Here is a 21344-nt window from a genome sequence, read left to right as displayed (position 1 = left end):
ATTGCTTACAACGAGCTGGTTGGAGAATTTGATACAGCAAACACACATGCAGTCGTATAAATACTCACAGCAGGCACATGTGTACACACACACACTCACACATACACTGAGTGCACTATGAAATGTGAGTTTATTGATTGCCTCTCTGCCAGCCATCTCCTCGAAGTCTGCTCCCTATTTCTGACAAGTATGGAGACGGCTGAGCATTCAACAGACATCCTCCTCACTCCTGTTCGCCATTTGGCTCATTCTCCCCCCGTCTATTTCTCTCCCTGTCTCCTCTTTAATCTGTTTTCTGATATGACTGGATTGGATAGGGCACGGTGAGCCTCTGCAATGTTCCTTTACCCCACTTCAGGACAAAGTAGGAGTCAAGTGGTTAGACAAAATTGAAAATTATTTAAATGGTTACACAGGTAGGTCCACTTGGTACCAAGCTGTTCAACTCAAGTTCAGGAGAAGGTCATTTATTTGCTGCTACTACACTTCGATTGCTCTGTGGATATGAGCACTTCACTACATTAACTAAATACTTAACAGGTGAACTCGGGGGAGCAGGAGACAGTTCCGGGTCATTCATACTGTTGACACCTTCTCCCTCTTTGTCAAACAGTGCACAAATTCTCCACAATATTACCTTTCTATTGAGATTTACAAGAACAAAAAGCCTGACCCTAAATGTATCTTGAATTGAAAAAAGGTTGCAGCACACGAACCTTTTCTTACAGAGATTTGTTTTAAAGATTAGTTTTACTACATACGAGGTGTAACTATTCCATACATACGGGCAGGTGACAAATTAAAGGAACAAGCTCAAACCCCGGGCCGCTGCAGCGAGGACAAAGGCTCTGTACATGGGGCACCCGCTCTACCAACTGAGCTAATGGGCGCCCCCTCATTTGCTGCTTTGAGGAAAATAGCGGAGAGTGCTGCCAAAATAGTCATTCCAAAACCTCCCATGTGCATTCAGTTGGGTTGAGATCTCGTGACTGCAAAGGCCACTGCATGATTCACATCGCTTTTACACTCGTGAAAGTGTTCATTGAGCCCTGGAATGGGGCACTGTGATCCTGAAAACACAGTTCCATCAGGATAGAGGTGTTTCATCAGCGGATAAAGGTGACCACTCAGAACCACTTTGTATTGATTTCAGAGTTTAAGCTAGACTTTATTTTTGACGGACAATATGGCCGTCACTATTACAGAATTAAAGCCTCATAGAACAACTACCGGACATTTGTTTTAAATAGCTATATACAGTTATGGCTTATACTTTAAACCAGCAATAAAACACAAACAATTCAAACACTATGATGTGCTATGATTTGTCTCACTTGTCTTCTGAGAAAAAGTACATTTTGTCCAATCCTCACACTTCTCCATATATCCATATAGGTATAACACTTAATAGTAAATGTAGTCTTTGGAGTTTTGGAAGTTATGTAACAGGTTGTTGAGCTGCAAGAACTTCTGAGGGGCGGAACTATAGAGTAACAGACTGACACGTTGATTCTTTACTAGTGGAGACTTTATTTAGTGGTGTTATGAGTCGCTGGTTCAGCCCAAACTAGCACTGGCAAATAATAAATACATCTGTACACATTTCAATTAGCTTGTTTATTATTATCACAATGTAGCATGTGATCGTACAAAATATGAGAATCACTGTGCATACTTTACCATAGCGAGACCTGCTCCTCTATCACAGTATATGCATCTGGACTGTGTGATAAAACACAAGTACAACTCCTCAGCACACGCACGCGGCGGTTACAGATCAGGTATACCTTAAGCATTCTGCCTTACTTAACAGGCTTACCTTTAAGCCTTGCCTTTTACTGCTAATCTAGCAAAAAGCATGCAGCAAAATGTGGTGTAAAACAACCAATTTGGAGGTGGCAATTTGTCATAGCTAGTGATTGTTTCTAAAGGCTTTGCTGATGCTTTATGCTTTCTGTGTTTCTATTGTGGCTGCATGAGTGGATTTCCCCGCTGCTGTCGCTGCTGGTGGTCACAGCTCTTGTGTGCTTTGTTTAATAAGTTGGCAGTCGATATCAGTCAGACGAACTCATCAGGCGTTTCAGCTGTTGACATGCCAGTGTGTCTTTTTTTCCCCCGTCTTTATCCTCCCCAATCTCTCACTGTCGCTCTCTCTCTCTTTCTCTACATATCTCGTTCTGTCAGTGAGATAAGGGAGCGGTCTTGAAGAATGTGAACTGTAATTTTCCCAGGCACCCTAGATGAATTGGACACTGCACTTCAAAAAATTCTGGAGCGATCGAAACATGCCTGAATGGCTGAATAGCTAATAGAGTGAAGGAGAAAGGAACGGGTGAATTTGGGGCAATTGATTTTTCTTTCTCTATTGTTTTTCTTCCGATGCCACCCCCTTTCTGTTCGCTCAGTGCTCCCCCAAAAAGGAAATAAAAAGTCGAGAAGCACTCGAAGGCACTCGAGACTCAGATATTGGTTTTTGCAAATCTAATGAGACTCTGGCAGCACTACTTCACCTCACATGAAGAACTGGATATAAAAGAGGCAATTCTCCCCCTCTGGCTAAAAAGTCAAGGCCTTGACATGAAAATACATTGCAGAATCAATTCACCTCAGCTCCTGTGCAGAGACAGGCTATGAACTCATAGGTCAGGGAACAGATGAAAGAGAGAATTACGTGGGAAGCGAGGGATGAACAGAATATAATCACTATACCTGAGGTTGGCCGGGTTATGAATGAGTCACTTTAAGCTACAGCTAGTAGAATTAGCTACAATATCACAGTGGGCTCCTCCAGAGACTCACAGAGGGGAGTTTTTATAAGGATTCCTGTGGCATTACATTTTGGTCTGATGTATGCTTGCTGCTGTGGCTGCGGATGTATATAAAACTCTCAGACACAAGGTACGAGTGTGACATTTATCCCATCCGGCATAATGTCCTCATATCTTTCTACTGCTTGGCAAAGGTCCCGCCAACGTACAGTATAAACAACCTAAACTACCTGCATATAAATAAACAACCCTCTCTGTCACTCTCCCTTTACAACAAAAGATGAAAATCAGCATCCTGCGCCAGAAATATCAGCCTATTTCCATTTTTCACAACGCCAGGTGGAAAGGAACACATTTTGATTCAAGACATTTTTTTCGCCACGTATAAGAATGACCTATAAGAATGAGTATCACAGCGATTCACTGATGTTGACTTATCTAACCCTCTCCGCTTATTCGAAGTCTCTCTGGGTAAGAAAGTGTTCGCCTTAATGCGTAAAATGTAAATTTAACAAGCTGCGGTAGGCGAGGAAGAATCAAACGGGACACTGGAGGGAGCGGTAACCCTTTTCCAGCCTTTTCTAATTGCTGAGAGGAGAGGAGTGTGACAGCTGATTAGCCCAGGTATGTCACGGCTGCTAGACAGAAAACAGCGGCATTGCAGCATGAAGAAGACACATTATAGAGGAAGACAGAGAAGCTGTCAGGGCAACGCCGACTATAATGAAAGTCCAAAAGCCTTACCTACCCAGAATATGGTGATTAATTAAGTCTTATATGAGTTAAGTAGATAAAAATGAACTGACAAAATTAAAAATATTAAAGATAATATAGAGTTTAATTTCAATGGATCACATACAGCACATATTGTTTTCAATTGTAGTTTGTTATCTGTGTTAATTGCTTTTTCAGCATCAGAAAAAAGGTGCTAAATCTAAAGGTTTTATTACATGATGTAATTCTTTGAATTAGATCTGAATGACAATCAGTTTGGAGACTATCAGTACAGCTGTCTCATTGTAAGTGGCAGTGTCCCCATCCCTGCTAGTTGCCTTCACACGTATACAGCATGAAATCAGATCAGAGTTGGAAAAAGAGAAACTATTGACTTTTTTCTGATAACAGACGCCCCAGTGGCTCTTCTGTTGTATCTACTGACAAGGTAGCTGCTCGAGGAATGTTTGCTGCCCCCAGGATCGTAGGACTCGTAGTGCTGAACTGCAGTTGCTGTTACTGCCAGAAGCAACAATCTGCTTCGCCAAATCAAACGGGGTTGAAATGTAACGTAATAATTTTTTTTTTATTGCGTCATTAAAATGGGTGCAACTAAATGCTGAACGTTTGCAGAACGTGACTTTTGTTTTGCGGACATTGTGACATAAAGCTGGGCAAAAGACAGATAGATGCATTCTAGATAGACGCATAGATGCATGCAGTGAAGGGTTGTTATTCGTTATACCTGTAACTGAATAGTCTAAATATCCCCTGAAATGGCTGTATTCTGTCAGACTTTCTGAAACCATTATTAATAAACAGTAAATTAAAGCTACAAGTGCTGGTATACAACATCGCCAGTCAGTATAGAAAAACTTCTTTTGTTTTTTTTCCAGTCGTGTTGCCTCATGCTGTTGGCAACAAACAGCTCATACATTCTTACAGACTTTTATTTTGGGAAACTTCGGATTTGGGGCTGAAGAAGTCCTTGCATATCCCAGTATAACTGTTTAACAGATGTACAAGCAAATGTACCAACAAATCATTCATAATACATGAGTTAAACATGAGCGCAGTCTGGTGCAACAACTTTATCTTCATAAACAATTTAGGATGCCTTTAAGCATCACTTGCTAATGATCAACAAATAATTCATGTATCTCCAGAGAAAGTGTGGCAACTTAGAGAGTTCTTAAAGAGGTAAAGTGGACAGTTTATATTTTAAAGTGAAGTAATTAAAGGGATGTGTTACACACTTGCCATGATATTTCACATTAGAGAATCAGATCAAAGCTCGCACTCAGTGTTCAACAGCAGAATAAGTAACGCTGCGAGAGGCTTTTGTCTTAAGAAGCGATACACCCCACTGAATACCCTTCATATCTCAGTTCAAAGACCAAAAACCCCTCTGCAGCCCGATCTGAAGGCAGAAACAACCCTTGCACCATACACATCGCTCTGGCACGGGGTCTCTTCAAAGGAAACTGTGAAAAAGCCATATTTTTACAAGAGTAAATAAGCCCCTAAACATCCTGTCTCTATAGCTGGAAGGGGATTAGTGTAGAGCCGGAGAAGGAAGAGGAAAAGTGGCTGTCAGAGCGAAGCCGGGGATCAGAGAGGAGGAATAGTGTGGACTTAAACCCCCGGGAGGATGGAGGTAAATTAGTGGCATCTGGGCTGGGAGTTTTTTGTTGTATTTAATGGTAAATGTTTTGTTTTTACTCCACCCTTCCACTCGCTCTGCCTCTCTCCTTTCTCTCTCTGAATTACATTATTACTCTTGCCAAAATGTACAGAGAAACGCGGAGGAAAGCAGCTCTCTCTGCAGTGCATTACTGCAGACAAATCTGCAGCTGAAGCCCCGTAATCCTGCATGGAAAAAAGATTTCAGCATGCAGTTTGAGCTTGTAGTCCCTCCTAAATTGAGCACATGAGGAGTGAATCGGTGCGGTGTAGGATGAAATGAGCATTCATGTGTGTGTGTGTGTGTGTGTGTGTGTGTGTGTGTGTGTGTGTGTGCACGAGAGAGAAGAAGGAGGAGGAGGAGGAATACGGGTGAGAGCCTCAGCATCAGTTCCCCCGGAGATTTTCACTTTATCACCTTATTTCACATCCCCTCAAAGCAAATTTCACACGCAGGGCAAAAACATATTAATCTCGAGAGTCCAGCCCTGTTCACGCCACCTTTATGTGTAAAATACGCATTATTTACATACTGTCCAACCTGGATCACTCTTTCCCTCCAGCCAAACACCATCAAGTTTGAGAATTGCATTTTGAGTGACAGGGAGGCTGCTGCAGAGAGACAGTTTATGTGCTGTGCAGAGATCCTCAGTACACGTGTGCACTGATAGGGGGCAGTGTGGTCATCTGTTTTTGGTTTTGCCACCTGTGAGCAGCTAAAGCGGAGCATTCCTGCTTGTAATTACTTCTAAAATTAGAGAATAATGAGTTATGAGTACCCGTCCCCCCTTTTGTATGCATCCGCAGCCTATGGGAGCACTCGTTGACTTCACAGTTTCCCCAATTAGGAAGTCTTATCTCAGGTGAACAATGGGACACTTTCACATGGACATTTAACACCCCGGATCTGAGTGTGTGTGTTTGTGTGTATGTGTGTGTGTGTGTGTTTATGTGTGTTGGTCTTTATCTGCAAGCATTTCCCTCTAAAGGACTGCAGGATAATACCGTAATTGTTCAGTACTTTATGGTAATGTGTGTGTATGCGCACACGCGTGTGTGTGTGTATTTTACAGTGGATACGTGTAAGAGTCTATGGCACATTGATCACAAAAGAAAGGCTTACAATGGAGGGGAGTGAAAGTAGGCCCCTGCAAAGCCCTGGGATTTAGCTGCCAATTCAGCAACAGCAACAAAGGTCTCGTAAGCATTAGAAGACACAGTATACGTTGGCACTCTGCACACACATGCACTTGCTCACCCTCCCTCTCTGTCCTGCAGGTCTACATACATTATTTAAGGCTCTGAAAACCAACCCCCGTCGAGTGTTCTGTGGCTGAGAGCTATGACAGAAAGCCAGTGAGGACGTGGCTCTGCTTTGGGCAGTGTTGCTAAGCTGAGTGCTTCTGATGGACTGAAGGAGTTTGTTGGATTAAATGTGGAGGTTTCAGGTACGGATGGGAAGGTGCGATCCAGTCAAGGCCAGTGACAGCAGCAGCACACTTCACTACCACATTAATAAGCAGGCGTCATAACTCACACGTCATTAAAATTCTTTGGGCTTGCAGTAGACACACAGAACAAGAGAAAATCTGTCAGCGGGGGAGAAATGATTTTTCTCTTCAACAAAAAAACAACTCGTTACATCAATTTTCTCTATTCGAGTGGCGTTTAATGGAGACTCAGAGGCTAATCTGCCCTTTTCTGTTTTGTTTATAGAAAACGTACAAGTGCGACACACTGCAGTTGTTTTTCGAGAAAATATGTTTTTTTTTTCACTTATCGAATATGGAACTGAGGTGCTTGTGAAGATGGCATTTTCCGTTTATAGTCATTTTCACTCCTCTGTCCTCTCTGAGCCTCACTCAGAAACACATCAGCACTTGGATACACAGGGAAACATTACCCGCAGTACAAGCACAAACACAAAGAAAATACCAATCTCTTCACAGATTGTAGATTAGATGACCTCTAAACAGAGGGTGCTGAGAAACAACTAAACACAGTTTTTGTCTTGTGTTACATAAGTGAACACCTCAGACACAGAGGACAAACAACATCCCTGTCTCATATAAAATACTGTAGATTCATGGTGTATACTTCTACTTTGATTTGCCATAGAAACTTGATTGCTGCATGGATTAAATATTTGGAGAATTTCCTGCTTTCCACCCATAAAGTGTGGCATCCTTTTATCGCTTAGAATTCTCAAATCCCCACAACCTGCCTTAGGTTTAAATCAAGCTTTTTAAAAACATGGAATCTCTGCATAGTGATTCTTCCTTCCTTCCTGGTTTAAGTTAACTTGGTACCAAATGTGTTGCAAATAGTTATCAGATTACAGTCTCATGAATGTTCGCTTGGCCGGCAAATGTTCATCCATCTCAGAATGTTTTTCATGTAAAAGCAATTGTCTGAGCTCCATTTACAATGGCAAATCTTTGACTGTCCTTGCAGACTATATTAACCTGCTGTGCACCTGGTAAAGCTGTAAAGTGGTCACAGAGAAGTGTGTTGCACTACTCTGACAGCCAGCAATTGTGATCCATCATATCTCTCATATCTTTAGCTCCATATTTCAAGGGTAGCTCTACAAATTTTATCCATTATAGTGTGTTCACAGGTCTCGGGGAGTACAGCTGCATATACACTATGTTGCCAAAAGTATTCACTCACCCAAAATAACTGAAATCCAATCCCTTTCATGGCCACAGTTGTATAAAAGCAAGCACCTCGGCATGCAGACTGTTTCTACAAACATTTGTGAAAGAATGGGTCGCTCTCAGGAGCTCAGTGAATTCCAGCGTGGCACTGTGATAGGATGCCACCTGTGCAACAAGTCCAGTCGTGAAATTTCCTCACTCCTAAATATTCCACAGTTAATTGTCAGTGGTATTATAACAAAGTGGAAGCGATTGGGAATGACAGCAACTCAGCCAGTGGTAGGCCATGTAAAATGAAGGAGTGGGGTCAGCTGATGCTCAGGTGCATAGTGCGCAAAGGACTTCATGTGGCCTTCAGATTAGCTCAAGATCAGCGCGTAGAGAGCTTCATGGAATGGGTTTCCATGGCCGAGCAGCTGCATCCAAGCCATACATCAGCAAGCGCAATGCAAAGCGGTGGATGCAGTGGTGTAAAGCATGCCACCACTGGACTCTAGAGCAGTTGAGACGCGCTCTCTGGAGTGAAGAATCACACTTCTCTATCTGGCAATCTGATGGATGAGTCTGGGTTTGGCGGTGGGGTGGAGGGGGGATTTTGGTGTTGGGTTTGTTTTTCAGAAGCTGAGCTTGGCCCCTTAGTTCCAGTAAAAGGAACTCTGAATGCTTCAGCATACCAAGAGATGTTGGATAATTCCATGCTCCCAACAGTTTGGGGATGGCCCCTTCCTGTCCCAACATGACTGTGCACCATTGCACAAAGCAAGGTTCATAAAGACATGGATGAGAGAGTTTGGTGTGGATGAACTTGACTGGCCTGCACAGAGTCCTGACCTAAACCTGATAGAACACCTTTGGGATGAATTAGAGCGGAGACTGAGAGCCAGGCCTTCCCATCCAACATCAGTGTGTGACCTCACAAATGCGCTTCTGGAAAAATGGTCAAAAATTCCCATAAACACACTCCTAAACCTTGTGGACAGCCTTCCCAGAAGAGTTGAAGCTGTTATAGCTGCAAAGGGTGGACTGACGTCATATTAAATCCTATGGATTAAGAATGGGACGTCACTTAAGTTCATATGCGAGTCAAGGCAGGTGAGCGAATACTTTTGGCTATATAGTGTATGTGCCAAAAGTGGTGTGAAGCCTTTTGTGGTTCCAGAGGAAGACAAAGATTTTGCATTGTTGGTGATGTGGGCAACATTCTTCTTCTCTTTCAATACTAAATGATCCACCATGCAATGTAGCCACTGAATGACATCACTCTAGGCGATTTATCAGACTACATGCATCTTCCCCTGGAGCCACAAGAGGCTTTACACTATTTGTGAAAATTGGTGGAATAACCCTTTGACAACACATATTTTATCTGATGCTCATCTGTTCACTGATCAGTTCAACCACTGAATGATCTGTATGGATGAGGGAGCGATGTTAGTAAGAGCTGTAAAGCTGATTACAAATGACTCATTCATGTGTTAATTTATGGATAACTGTTCGCTGTTTTCATTGGAACTAAACTGCTCAAGTTATTCTTCCTGTGCTGTTTTTGTCAGTTAAGACTTCAGTTGTATTACCACCTCCCCCTGTACCAGAGGAGGGCTCACCCTGATTTGCACTTAGCCGAGAAAAACATAAAATGTAATCAGGTTTGTGATCTGGCCAACAGAGACAGATTTATAGTTCATTAACATTTCATCTGGATTTAATCCGGATATGAGATGCTCAAAATGTAAAGATTAAATTGGATTTAAAGGCACCATAGGATACTAGAGCATCGGGTTAAGGTAATGGAAGCATCCAGGTCATCTTAAATATTGAATAAAGTCTCCATCTCATCTTTCAAGTTCAATCTTTCAGTTTATGTTAAATGTTTTTTAGAAATTAAAAAGACCACAATTCTTCCATTAAACTAAACCAAGTGCTCTTATTGATAACTAAGAGAATGAGAAATGAGAAAAAGAAAAAAACAAAAAAATTCCCACTGGCAGTAAACGGTTTGCAGATAATGTTTTTTCAATTTTTCTCATGTTAATTAAATAAAGCATTATGTTCGTTCACATTATCTAGATAATTACATTTGAATATGCTAATGTTTTGTATATAAATGTAAGTTTTGGACAGGGCTGTTGGCTGGGAGAAAGAGAGTTTAGAGGGAGGGACGGAAAGGTAAAGAGGCATCAGAGAGCCAGAGAAATTAAGAAAACCGTACGGCGGCGTGGCCGTGCGTACGCCTGTAGCCCAGCGGGCAAAAACCAGAACAAAACAGGAGAGTTTAATCTCCACACCTTTATTCTCGTCTCCGTTCCCCATCCTTCCCCTCTGGCTCGTTCCATTTTTCTTCCCCTCATCTCTCTCTTGCAGGGTCAGAGTTCAGCTTGCAGATAAGGGAATTGAAACAGGATCCTCTCTGCCTCTCTGTCAGACTATCTGACTATACACTGCAGTGATCAGTCCCCTCTATCTGTCCCCCAGCACAGGTCTCTGTGATGAGCTCGAGCAGGAGTCATCTCTCTGGGCGCCAGTGTGTTTGCGCGTGAGTGTAATGCGCCGCCCAGCTGTAACACACACACACACACACAGACACACACACACAGACACACACACACACACACACACACACACACACACACACACACACACACACAGTCTTTGTGTCCTCCCTCTCTAATCTCCAACCTTCAGCTCCAGGGTAACACCGCTCTCTGGTACTATTCAAACACACCTCAGTCAAAATGACTGGACATGGAGACGGGCACGGGACCAGGCAGCCCAAGAATCTGTCATGGGGAGCAGCTATTTGGTTTAATGAATGCTACCGTCTGTCACCGCGCCGCGCTATTTACAGTAGAGTAATGAATGAATGGACATCTGCGAAGACGACTCCTAATGTCATCTTGGCATGTCAGCCAATTATCATGCTTTCTGGTTCAGACACTGCGGCTGCTACCACGGCAACCGCAGATAACTAAATATTTCCAAAAAAGACAGCGTGAAAAGCTAACTGACTGCTCCAGCTGGGATACTTTCAGGATCGCTGCCATGAATACTTTCTGAGACGTGGCTGCTTGCCTGCAAATGCTGACACAGCATCGGCTTACGTTCATGATTAGTGTGTTGCAGTAAAACCACGACTAATGGTCTATCAACGCCGGAGTGCTTATGGTGTTTCTTGCTACACGCTGTCTGTTAAGTCCTGTAAATCATGAGTTTTTAACAGAAGTCGTAGGTAAAGTGTTTTAACTGCATCATGAGAGAACGAGATAATCAGTCCTTCAAGGCGCAGCTTCAAACAAGAGCTTCCCATACACAGTGAAGTCATCTGCTATGAATGAGTGCTGCTTGGAGAAAAGATATGCAGCAATAGACAGATTGATCCATACCCAGAGGAAGATCGATGGGTCATGGTAGATGCTGTGATCCACAGATACGGAGAGAAAATGAGAAGATGAGACGGAGAGATTCTGCCTGTAAGCAAAGGATTATAGAGCGAGTGCAGCTGATTGTTGAAAAGAGAGAGAGAGAGAGCAAACCAGCGGGAGAAGTGGTACGGGGGAGGTAAAAACAGCGGCAGACAGGGCCGAGGGATGAGAGAAAGGAAATGAGACAGAATGTGCAAGCGGTAGTGATCAACAGGACAGTAAAAAGATGTTAAGATCAACAGAAAAAAGAAGAAGAGAGAGGAAAGCATGTCTTAGGCCAAAAATCCTTCCGTACTCATCAGAGGAACGACATTATAGGTCGACTGTGAAAACAGCTTATTAAGACCAGTATTTACATTTCTGGCTAGGTGTGGACTGTCAGTGGTTGTTGTAATTATTATGGCAGTGAAGGAGGAAATGAGACAAAGTAGTACAAAGAGCATGAATGTACACAGAGGGAGGGGGTCGTGGACGAATGACTGGGTCAAACAAGGACAGGACTTCAACCTGGGAGATCATTACTCATGTCCAGTGTTGTTGAAAGCAAAAGTAAAATGTGACTTATCTAAACTTACTAACATAATGAAGTCAAAGAAGTTAAAAAAAATAACTAACTACTTAATGTAGGTTTGTTCATACTTTTAACCCAAACACTGATGTCATACCAATGACCTCAACCTAACCAAGACTATTCGGTTCCTTTCCTTGACCAAACTTTGAGCGTCCAGTAAGCCCGTCACTGGAACACTGTAACAGTCATGCTGTTTAGGGGACTGTAATATACGTCGTTTAGGGAGTGAATGGCAATCGGCTTATTAAGTCATTATGATATGAGAATGAGTCGCCCCATAATTGCATTTTTTTTCGCCTTCTCCTCTTCCCTATCATATGTTATTTTCTATTTCTGCCTATCTTCGTCATATTCATCTTTGTTTTCTCTTTTACTGCTGACACTATCCCCCTCCCGCTGTACTGGGCCTCTGGCGTACAGCAAGCCTAACTATAAACTACAGAGAACAAGTGTAGACGGGAGAAAGGGATCTGGGGGCCTTAAAGTTGCAAATGATTCTCCTTCTCCCCAACGTAGCTGTTGGATGTCCTCCGTTACGTTTGTGTTGTGAATGGAGGAGGCTGAATTATTCATGCAATTGCTAATGGCTTAAATAAGATATTCAGAGTAAATTCAAGTTGGACTTCCCGGGGAGTGCCCTAGGCATGGCGGCAAAAGAAAAAGACTTGCACTTGAAATGATATGTGAACTGCACAAGGCATAGTTTTGCAAGACAAGTAAAAACACACTTTGTAAATGCATGAATGCAAAGAAGGTAAACAGTATAAAGTAAATGTCACACACACAGAAAAGCCCTCTGTGCAAACCCTAAATTGGAAGCAACATACCATATTACTTAAGTATTAATCCACGTTTAAACAAGGTCATCAGGAAATAAACCATCCCCTCCATTTTTTCAACGTGTGTGTGGTTTTGATGGTACTTACAGAGCAGGGCGAGCAGGAGTGTCGCGAGCAGCACTAGAAGGCTGGCGCGGTGGGAGTGGGCAGAGCTGCAGTGCATCTTGTTCTTCTTACAGACGCACACCTGAACTTTGACCTCTGTGCTGTTGGACAAAGGGGGCACCCCTGAGTCAGTGATGAGCAACGGGAGCTGGTAGTTGGCTTTCTTCAGACTGTGCAAAAGCATGATTTGGGAGTGTGTGGCTGTGGGGGGGGGGGGGGGGGGGGACACAGAGAGGGAGAGCAAGGTTTAATAAAGTGGATGTACAGAAATCCACCTTCTTTCATGTCCTGCTGGTCTACTCTACATTCACAGCTTCCTATTTTGCAAAGCAGGGCTGAAAAATGTGTTGTAATGCAAAACTTATATGCTTCAACTAACTGTGTGCCAGGCCATTCCTCACAACTGAGCGACAAATATTGGCACTACTTAAGTTGCATAAGACAGTTACATTTTGTTGCATCATACTTTAAAATTCCTTAAGAGTCACAAGAGAATGCAGTGAAGCCGGTTCCCTTCATGCTGAAATGTGCCACAATATGCAAAGCTGCACATTTGACTTGTCGGCCACGGCTGTTAGCTCCCGGTAAGGTGACTTTTAGCTGTGTATATAATGAGAAACATTACATTGTCAAATCGGGCGCTCAAAACAATGTCACAAGGCAATAGTAAGTGACGGTAAACATTTCGTAAATGCACATGCCCTTCTTTGTCCTAGTCACCCCCACCTCTCTGGCTCATCAGTGCAGCTTTATTTGCCACAGTGCGCTGTGACATGCAGGATTTCCTAAAGTTTCCACAAACTCTACAGTCTGCCCCCTCCACAATCAGCCGGATTCTCCTACATCCTTAATTCTTAATCGGGTATCTGCATTAATCTGTTAAAGCGTGTTGTTATTACACTTCAGCAACATGCACTTTCACATGACAACACAACACATAACACCTACAGATTGATGAAAGTCAACGGAAAAACAATATTAAGTGTGTGAGTAAGGTGTCACTCCGCCACAAATATGGCAAGAGAGGGTAAGCTTTTAATCAGCTTTGAGTATCTGGAATCCCCGATCCTCCGTGCATATCCTTGCATCATCCAAAGGAAAACAAAGCACAGCAAAGAAGAAACAGCTAGTTTGCTGTTAGCCTTCAGCTGCACTTCAAGACACTTGTCCTGTGTGTATGAAGATGATCAACTGAATGGAACTGGAGGTAACTCCAACAGTGTCTCAGATGTTGGGCTCTTGTTCTACTGCAGAGATCCTATTATTTTGTTTAAGAAGAGAGTTTAAGTGAGGAGGAAGAACTTAACTTCAGAAAAGTGATATCTATGCTGAAGATCTTTATTGATATGTCTGGGAAGACATTCAGATAGTTTTTTGTCATTTAATCCCTGAAAATTTTTTTACAAATCCAGATGCTGGTTAAACAGTGGCTAGATGGTCGTTGCTGAAGAAAACACAAACATTGAAAAATCTAATCAAATGAAATCAAGGCCATTTTACTGAAAGTCTCATAGGACTGTGCACTTGGAGAGTTGTGACACCTGTTAATTAAAAAGCCTGCCTGCACAAATACCAGCGCCAGCCCATGACATAAGTCCACAGAAAAGACAGTTTCCTTCTCGCCTACCTCTGTGTTAAAACTCACAACTTCAACATTTTAGTTTCAAAGTTTTATTGACCTAATGGATTTTAGATTGTGTCTTAGTAGCTTGCTTTAAAATGTATGTACGAGTTATTCTTATAAAGAGAGCGATGACGCTGTATAAACATCAGCTGGCCTACCTCTGGTTCCACACACACACATTCCCACACACAAAGATGCGCACACAGCTGAGACGAGCACAGTGCCAGTCCATTTCACTGGTAGCCAGCTCTTTCTCTGCTGGCCATATCTGTCTCTTTCAGCGGGGGTGATTGAGGAGTGTCTGTACCTCCCTCTCCCGCTGTCAGTCACAGCTAATACCTCTGGGCAGGTTTTAGCTCTGCTCTGTCACTCAAACACACACACAGACAGCGCTGTCGGTCATGCAACCCTGAATCAATGTCTTGGTTGTCTGTCTATCCTCCTCCCCCTTCCCTTCTCCTTTTATCATTTTACACTTCATCCTTATCATGTGATTATCCGCAATTTAGACTTCCCTGTTCAGTGTACAGCATCGAGCTTGTCTCGTGTGAAAGAGAATAACAATGTACTCACAGTAATTGACCCTCAATTTTCTTGCAATGACATGCATTTTTTCTGTTTGCTCGTCTTTTCTCTCTCCCTCTTCATACTCTCTTTTTGATTACATGTATTCCTACATTCCCACGGGTGCCTTTTCACAACCCAGTGAGAGCTCTTGGCAAAGAGAAAAAGGAGTAAGGACAAAGTCAACAAAATGTTGAATTTTCCTCAACTTCTCTTCCTCTTCTTTCCTTCTTTCTTTAAATGTTAGAGCTTCACTGTGCAGAACAGTGTGTGCAGAGTTTCATTCACTGCTTGAAATTAATTTTTCTTTGTGCTCATTGAAAATATGGTTTAAAAAGGCGGGTCGATTATTTGTGAAATCACGAATATTTGGAAGCCAATCCTGGTGCCATATTCAGCATACACAAATGTGCATACACACAGATGTCTTCACATTGAAATGCTTACATAATCATAGATTTACGATTATTTAATGAGAGTAACAGAGTAACTGTAAAAGGCCCCCTTTTCCAAATACCTAAACTCCTCTGATCCTCCTCCTCTGGTCAATTCACACACACCTGAGCCAGCATCACTAACAACAGCAGAGCAGCTGTGCTAATTCAGTTCTCATGTGCCAAAGTAGCTGCTTGTTATAAATTATTCAAATGCGTGACATGGTGACGTAGTGTGATGTCACAAAATCACGGAATTAAAAGTGTGATTACTGACGTGGCATTTCAGGAGCATTGGTTTCTGTGGGAGAGAGGCACTTCTGTTGGTGCCGAATTTGACCTTTTAAACTTTAAAGATCTTTACGTACATGCAGAAGGACCTAAATGAAACACTTGAGATAATAAAAACAACAAACAAAAAAACACAACAGGTCTCCCTTAATAATAATAATAAGAATAATAAGAATAATAATAATAATAATGCATTTTATTTGAAGGCGCCTTTCAAAGCACTCAAGGACATCGCACATAACAACAACAGTACAACATCTAATTTCAAAATAAAATACTCACAGTTCACCCTGGTAATCTTCCATGTTTTGTCTAGGCCTGGCTGTGTTCCAAGTTCTATCTTAAACGGTGCCGCGTTGGGTGTGAGGTCCTTGTCCCGCCCCCCAACTATGGCCACATTCATATCATGGGCGTCTTCACACACTCGCGCTACTGATGGCACCACATAGGGGGCGTTGTCATTGTAGTCTTCCAGATAAATGACCAATGTGCCAGTACCTGTAGCTGGTGGGCTGCCTGCAAACACACAAAACACACACACATTAGGGTAGGCAGAAGACAACGCTGTTCATTGATTCACTCTGCAAAACTGAGTGCTCTACTGTAGGCCTGGGTGCTCATCATTCTGTGGGAATGTGAGCTGTAATGATCCGGGCAGATGTGAAAAGAGCAATAATACATTGTAACTGCAGTAAAACAGGATGTACTCATGATTACCCAAAAGTAAATTTTCCTTTAAATGATTTTCATTCTGCAGTGTCAAAATACTTTATGCTGAAATGCAAGAGCAAATCAAGAGGTGATTCTTCTGAAAACCTACAAATGGCAATAAACATATCCATCCTGCTCTCTTCCATCCAGCTGACCTGAAAAAGCCCTGACAAAACAAAAAGGCGTGTCATTCTGATGTCGGTGGTGCATGAATCACAGAGGCTCATGTTTTGAAAAAGAGCGTAGTGACTTGGCACAAGGCCAGCTTCTGTGTTTCTAGGAGATTACACCTTATTGAAGGATGCTGGGTTAAAAAGCAGCGTGGCTGCTCTCTATTACTGCTCTCTGTTTCACCGCGATTAGAGGTTATTAAAAAATCCAAACGGCATCCACAACAGCTTCAGAGGTCAGTCAGCAATTAACACCTAAAGACAAGATCTGTAATTGGAAAATGGGTCTCCTCCAAATGTTCAAGGTAAAAAAAAAATATATATATATATATATATATATATTTGCGGACAATTTAGGGCACGGAGGGGAGAAAAAACAAGTCCAGATATATGTGCGATAAATGTCAAGTGATGCTGGGAGGAAGCTCCAGGATTTTACGGTGTCAACAGAGAGGGCTGCACACACTGTGCAGAAAATGTTCCTGCCATGAAATGCTGATTAGGTGAAAGTACATTTTTTAGGGCAAACATTTAAAAAACAGCCTAATGAGGGGGAAAAAAAACATGTGAGTTCAAATATGACACAAGACCTAGATGAAGTAAATCATTTCCAGTTTTCCAGGCAGTTTTGGTCAAAGTCTCATCACCTACAAAACATTGTTTCAACCACAAATGAACTAAATGTATGCAGTTTGTAGAGATAATAGACGAAGATCTACAGTTAAAAAATCATCATTGATTATTTAGCAGGGGACCTAGACTCGAAAAGAGACTTTCTAGCCCGTGGCCCTTATATTGAAATAGCTAGCTGGCAAATTATGCAAAAGCTAACTATGTATATGTATGTACTACATTGCTACATACATACATACATACATGTGCTGAGGTTAAAGCTCCACAAAACAGGCCAGACTTCTCACCAGCTGATGATCCATGTAGGAGACATGGAAATAAAGTATGAATAAGTATTGTTCTTTCTACTGCAGTTTACATGGAGAGCTAATCAGTCCCACTATAATTCTAACATAACTTTGTTTGGCTGCCTTATTGTCATTTTCATATTCTAGGTAGGTATGTTTTACCTTTTAACAACACCAGGGAAAAGGCTTTTTAACTAATTGTTGGGTTTCACAAATGTATCCTGGGTAATGTTGAATGGGGTTGCTCGAGTGTAACGTCCCCAAATCCAATAACACAAAGCTGTGAATGTAAAGTGATGTTTCCAGTATTGGTCGACAGGTGAATTACCACACAGTGGATGTACTATAGGCCTTAAAAAGACCAAACAAATGTAACCAGGCATGGTACTGTACACTTGGTTTCTCTTGCAGGTAGTAGCTTTTTAGCTGGATATGCACATAATGATTGCATCGCACGTTTGAACAGATAAACACACTGTCTGTTTCCAACCATTTTGCTGTGTTTTTGGTTCTGGAAAGGCTTAAAAGACACCACCCTCCAAACTCTTCATACAAAGAGTATTACTCCTGCTACAGCCCAATGAACAACACTTCAACATGTGGAGACGTGCAAAGTTTGAAAGACCAGCGGTAGCAGGGTTTTCCACAAAGCCTTTTTATGCACATTTTGAAGGATATCACAATAGAAATATTATGGAAATGGCAAAACTAGAAAAAAAACAAAAAACGATTGAGGTGATTTTTGTCTTTTGCAAATCACAGTTAATGTGCAAAAAGTTGGAAGGAAACAGGTTTACTGAATGACGTCGCGAACGTCAAACACACTTTGACTGATCAGATGTTTCCGCTGTCTGCTGTGTGCATTATCAGCATTTCTCTGTCGTCTCCAGGCAGCATGCAACATGGTCACTGGTAGCTGACATGCAAGAACAATTACAACTTGAACTATCGAAAGTAATTCACAGAAGACCTCCCTCTATTTTGTTTCCTGTTTTTTTCTTACCTCTAGCTTCTGTTGACCTGTAGCCACGTTACCTTCACTGTGTCATCCTCTGACAGAATTAAACTTCACGTAGTCTAGTTAATTCACTCAAAACAGTTCATGGAAACCCGGCACCACATTTGCATGTTTATCTTTTATTTTTGTTGAACTTAAAGTTCACTAAAAAGTTGTATGACATGTCTAGAGTTGCAAAGCTATGATAGAACAACTGTTGTGTAGGGTTAGGGTTTTAGGTAGCTGTCAACTGGATGCTAGAACTTATATTATACGTATCATACGTATATTAGGGGATTGGTACTTTCAAACCAAAAAGAGATCCTGTGATTCCGGCGCTGCTGCTGGCACACTCTTTTCACAAAGATGAGGATATGACATTGTTACAACCTTCGTTGCCAGCTCAGAGGCGGCTGAGATGATCTCTCTTTCCACTTTTGTGTCTTTTATACAGAACAGCCATTCAGAATCAAAAGTGACACATACCAAGGGCGTGAACATGCACTGGAAATTACTTCACTCATGGACCTACTAGAAGCCCCTTTTCTGTGCATGCACAAGAACAGAAGTATAACACAGGTTTCCTCTCCACTCTGAGACTTTTTATTCATACACAGCCTCTTAACCAGGCACAGCACAAAGTGTTGCCAGGCTGCCGAATCCCTCAGGCAATGCAGTTGAAGCAAGTGTCCAAGTGCTAAATATTTATTATTTGTGTAAATGCACGAGTGCACTGTGTGTCAAGTGTAGCAGAAACCTTAAAGGCATGTGTAGGTGCTGATTCTCTGTGATAATGGCAGTAATCCAACTTCGTATGCACTCATACAGACACCTACCCACACACAAACAGACACACAAGTGGCTACTCTTCCTCACTGCTATCCCACCAACCCACATGCACTGGGTCAATTACGATGCTCAAACACTCTCACTGTACCAAAACAATAGCAGTAATGATAACAGTGTGTAAATACACTTCCATCAGATTTGTTTTAATGCCATTTGGGTGTAGCAGCACAAGAGTTTCAGCACAGAAAACACAAGGGAGATGACTGATGGCAAAAGCAGGCTGCCCTGCATTAACCCGCAGCTGACACATTTTCGGCTTCATCACAGTTTGCAGAGAAATCATATCATATCATATCTCAACTGGTGAGTGTTTATCAGATAATCAGCATGATCTGTTTTGTTTGCCGAGCTCCAAAGTTTAATTTCATTCTCAGCTGTAAATCCATCAGCAGACTGAATTATGAGAGATAGGGAGAAATCAAATGTAACGCTTGAGAGTTTGGGCATTTCTACTGTGTCATAGTCGTGAAATGACTGCTATCTCTGCACTCTTTGTTTTTTTTTCTCTTTCCTATAAGCAGTCAAGGAATGAAACAAAACAGCACACAGCCCTTATATAGTTTAGATAAGTACGGCTGTGACAGTATCAACGGCGGATCAAGAGCAGAGATGAATTACCTCGGCAAAAGCAGACAGAAAATGTGTTCAAAAGCAAATCAAAGACACTAGCTCTTCAGGCGAGACCTCAGATAATCTATTATCACTTGAGAGGTGAGACCATGAGAGAGAGGATGGGACTCGGTTCCCCCGTCAGCAAAAAGATGCAAATTTCAGCCCATTTGTAGTGGGAGAAGCCGTCTCTCTGCTTGGCTAGCTTTAAATGAAGCTGTTTGTCTTCCTGAATGCATACTCCACATACCTAATCACGCTATTTCTCTCTTCTCTTTCTCCTCCTTATCTCCATTGCATCACGCCTGTGTCATCATCAGCCTGCCTCGGCATCAATGGAGCTTGTCTGCTGGCCTCCGCCTCACACCGCTTTGTCACAGAAGTTCTGATTTAAACGCACTGCAAGTTTCTAAAACAGACAGGCATTTTAAAGATCTTTGCAGCTACAAAGTGCCTACCCATTCCTGCGTGTTGGGCCCTGAAAAAAACATTAAGCGGGCGATATTTCAGAAAGAAGCGAAATACTTTAAAGTGTAGAAGACCGTCCCCCTCATTGTTTTTGTTGTCAGAGTTTAAAATTAGAAAATGCATTCGAGCTGTTCATCTGATATGTTGGCAGCAGAGAGTTTCTGTCTCATTAAAACAGGGTTCAATCTCCATTTCTTGCAAAAAAAAAAAAAGAGCTTGGGCACAGATTGGTCATATCAATGTAAAACAAGATTGAAATGAGAACAAAGCTCTGCGCTCACCGCCTTTCAGGGAGTGTGTGTGCAATCCTGTTATGTTTGTGTGTCATCTAAGGCTTGACTCACTTCATCTAGTAACCCAGATAAGAATTGGGACTTGTGCAATTAATATATTTTGAATTCTACTACCAGTGTCTCCAGCTCCAGCAGCCAAGCTCACTGGAGTTTCAACTTACCATGCTAACCACCAGAGACACCGTGAGCAACCTCTCAGCATGGGTCTCTCCCCACCTTCACCTGCAAATCCCTTGTGAAGTCAATAGATTACTGTGTACCCCACTCCCTACCTCATTGTCTGCTTTTGGGTCCACAACCTACTAACCAAGCATACAGTTGGTGTGTACAAATTAACGAAACAATAGCCACAGCAAAGAACTTTTATTTACAGCAGTAGTATGACACAGTTACACGTGTGGGCGATAGCCCGTATTAAAGAAGACACCTGGTATCTCACCAAACCATGAAACAGACCCACCAGTCTACTGTGTCACAGTCGCATTTGGTTTCACACATACATGCCAACATTAGGCTGTGACAAAGAGGGACATTTTCTGGTGTATTGGCAAATGTCCAACCCTCAATGCCCCCGCCCCCAGACAACACTCATAGCTCATATCAAAATACGTTTAAAAAAAAGTCAATTCAAAAACTGATGCAAATCTAAAATCTA

At 42.2% G+C, this 21344-nt stretch overlaps 1 protein-coding gene across 1 annotated transcript in view; it reads right to left on the bottom strand.

Moving 5' to 3' along the window:
* The window catches only part of cdh13 (cadherin 13, H-cadherin (heart)), a 233285-nt gene that overhangs the window by 2787 nt on the left and 209154 nt on the right, over window positions 1-21344 (bottom strand). Inside the window, exons 12-13 of the mRNA XM_030425730.1 lie at window positions 15955-16188; window positions 12742-12960 (exon numbers count right to left, since the gene is read on the bottom strand). Coding sequence (XP_030281590.1) covers window positions 12742-12960; window positions 15955-16188 — 453 coding nt within the window. The remainder of the gene's footprint in view (window positions 1-12741; window positions 12961-15954; window positions 16189-21344) is intronic.

The sequence above is a fragment of the Sparus aurata genome, chromosome 8, assembly GCF_900880675.1.
Source record: "Sparus aurata chromosome 8, fSpaAur1.1, whole genome shotgun sequence".
Taxonomy (NCBI): domain Eukaryota; kingdom Metazoa; phylum Chordata; class Actinopteri; order Spariformes; family Sparidae; genus Sparus; species Sparus aurata.
This window is presented reverse-complemented; position numbering and strand designations above follow the sequence as displayed.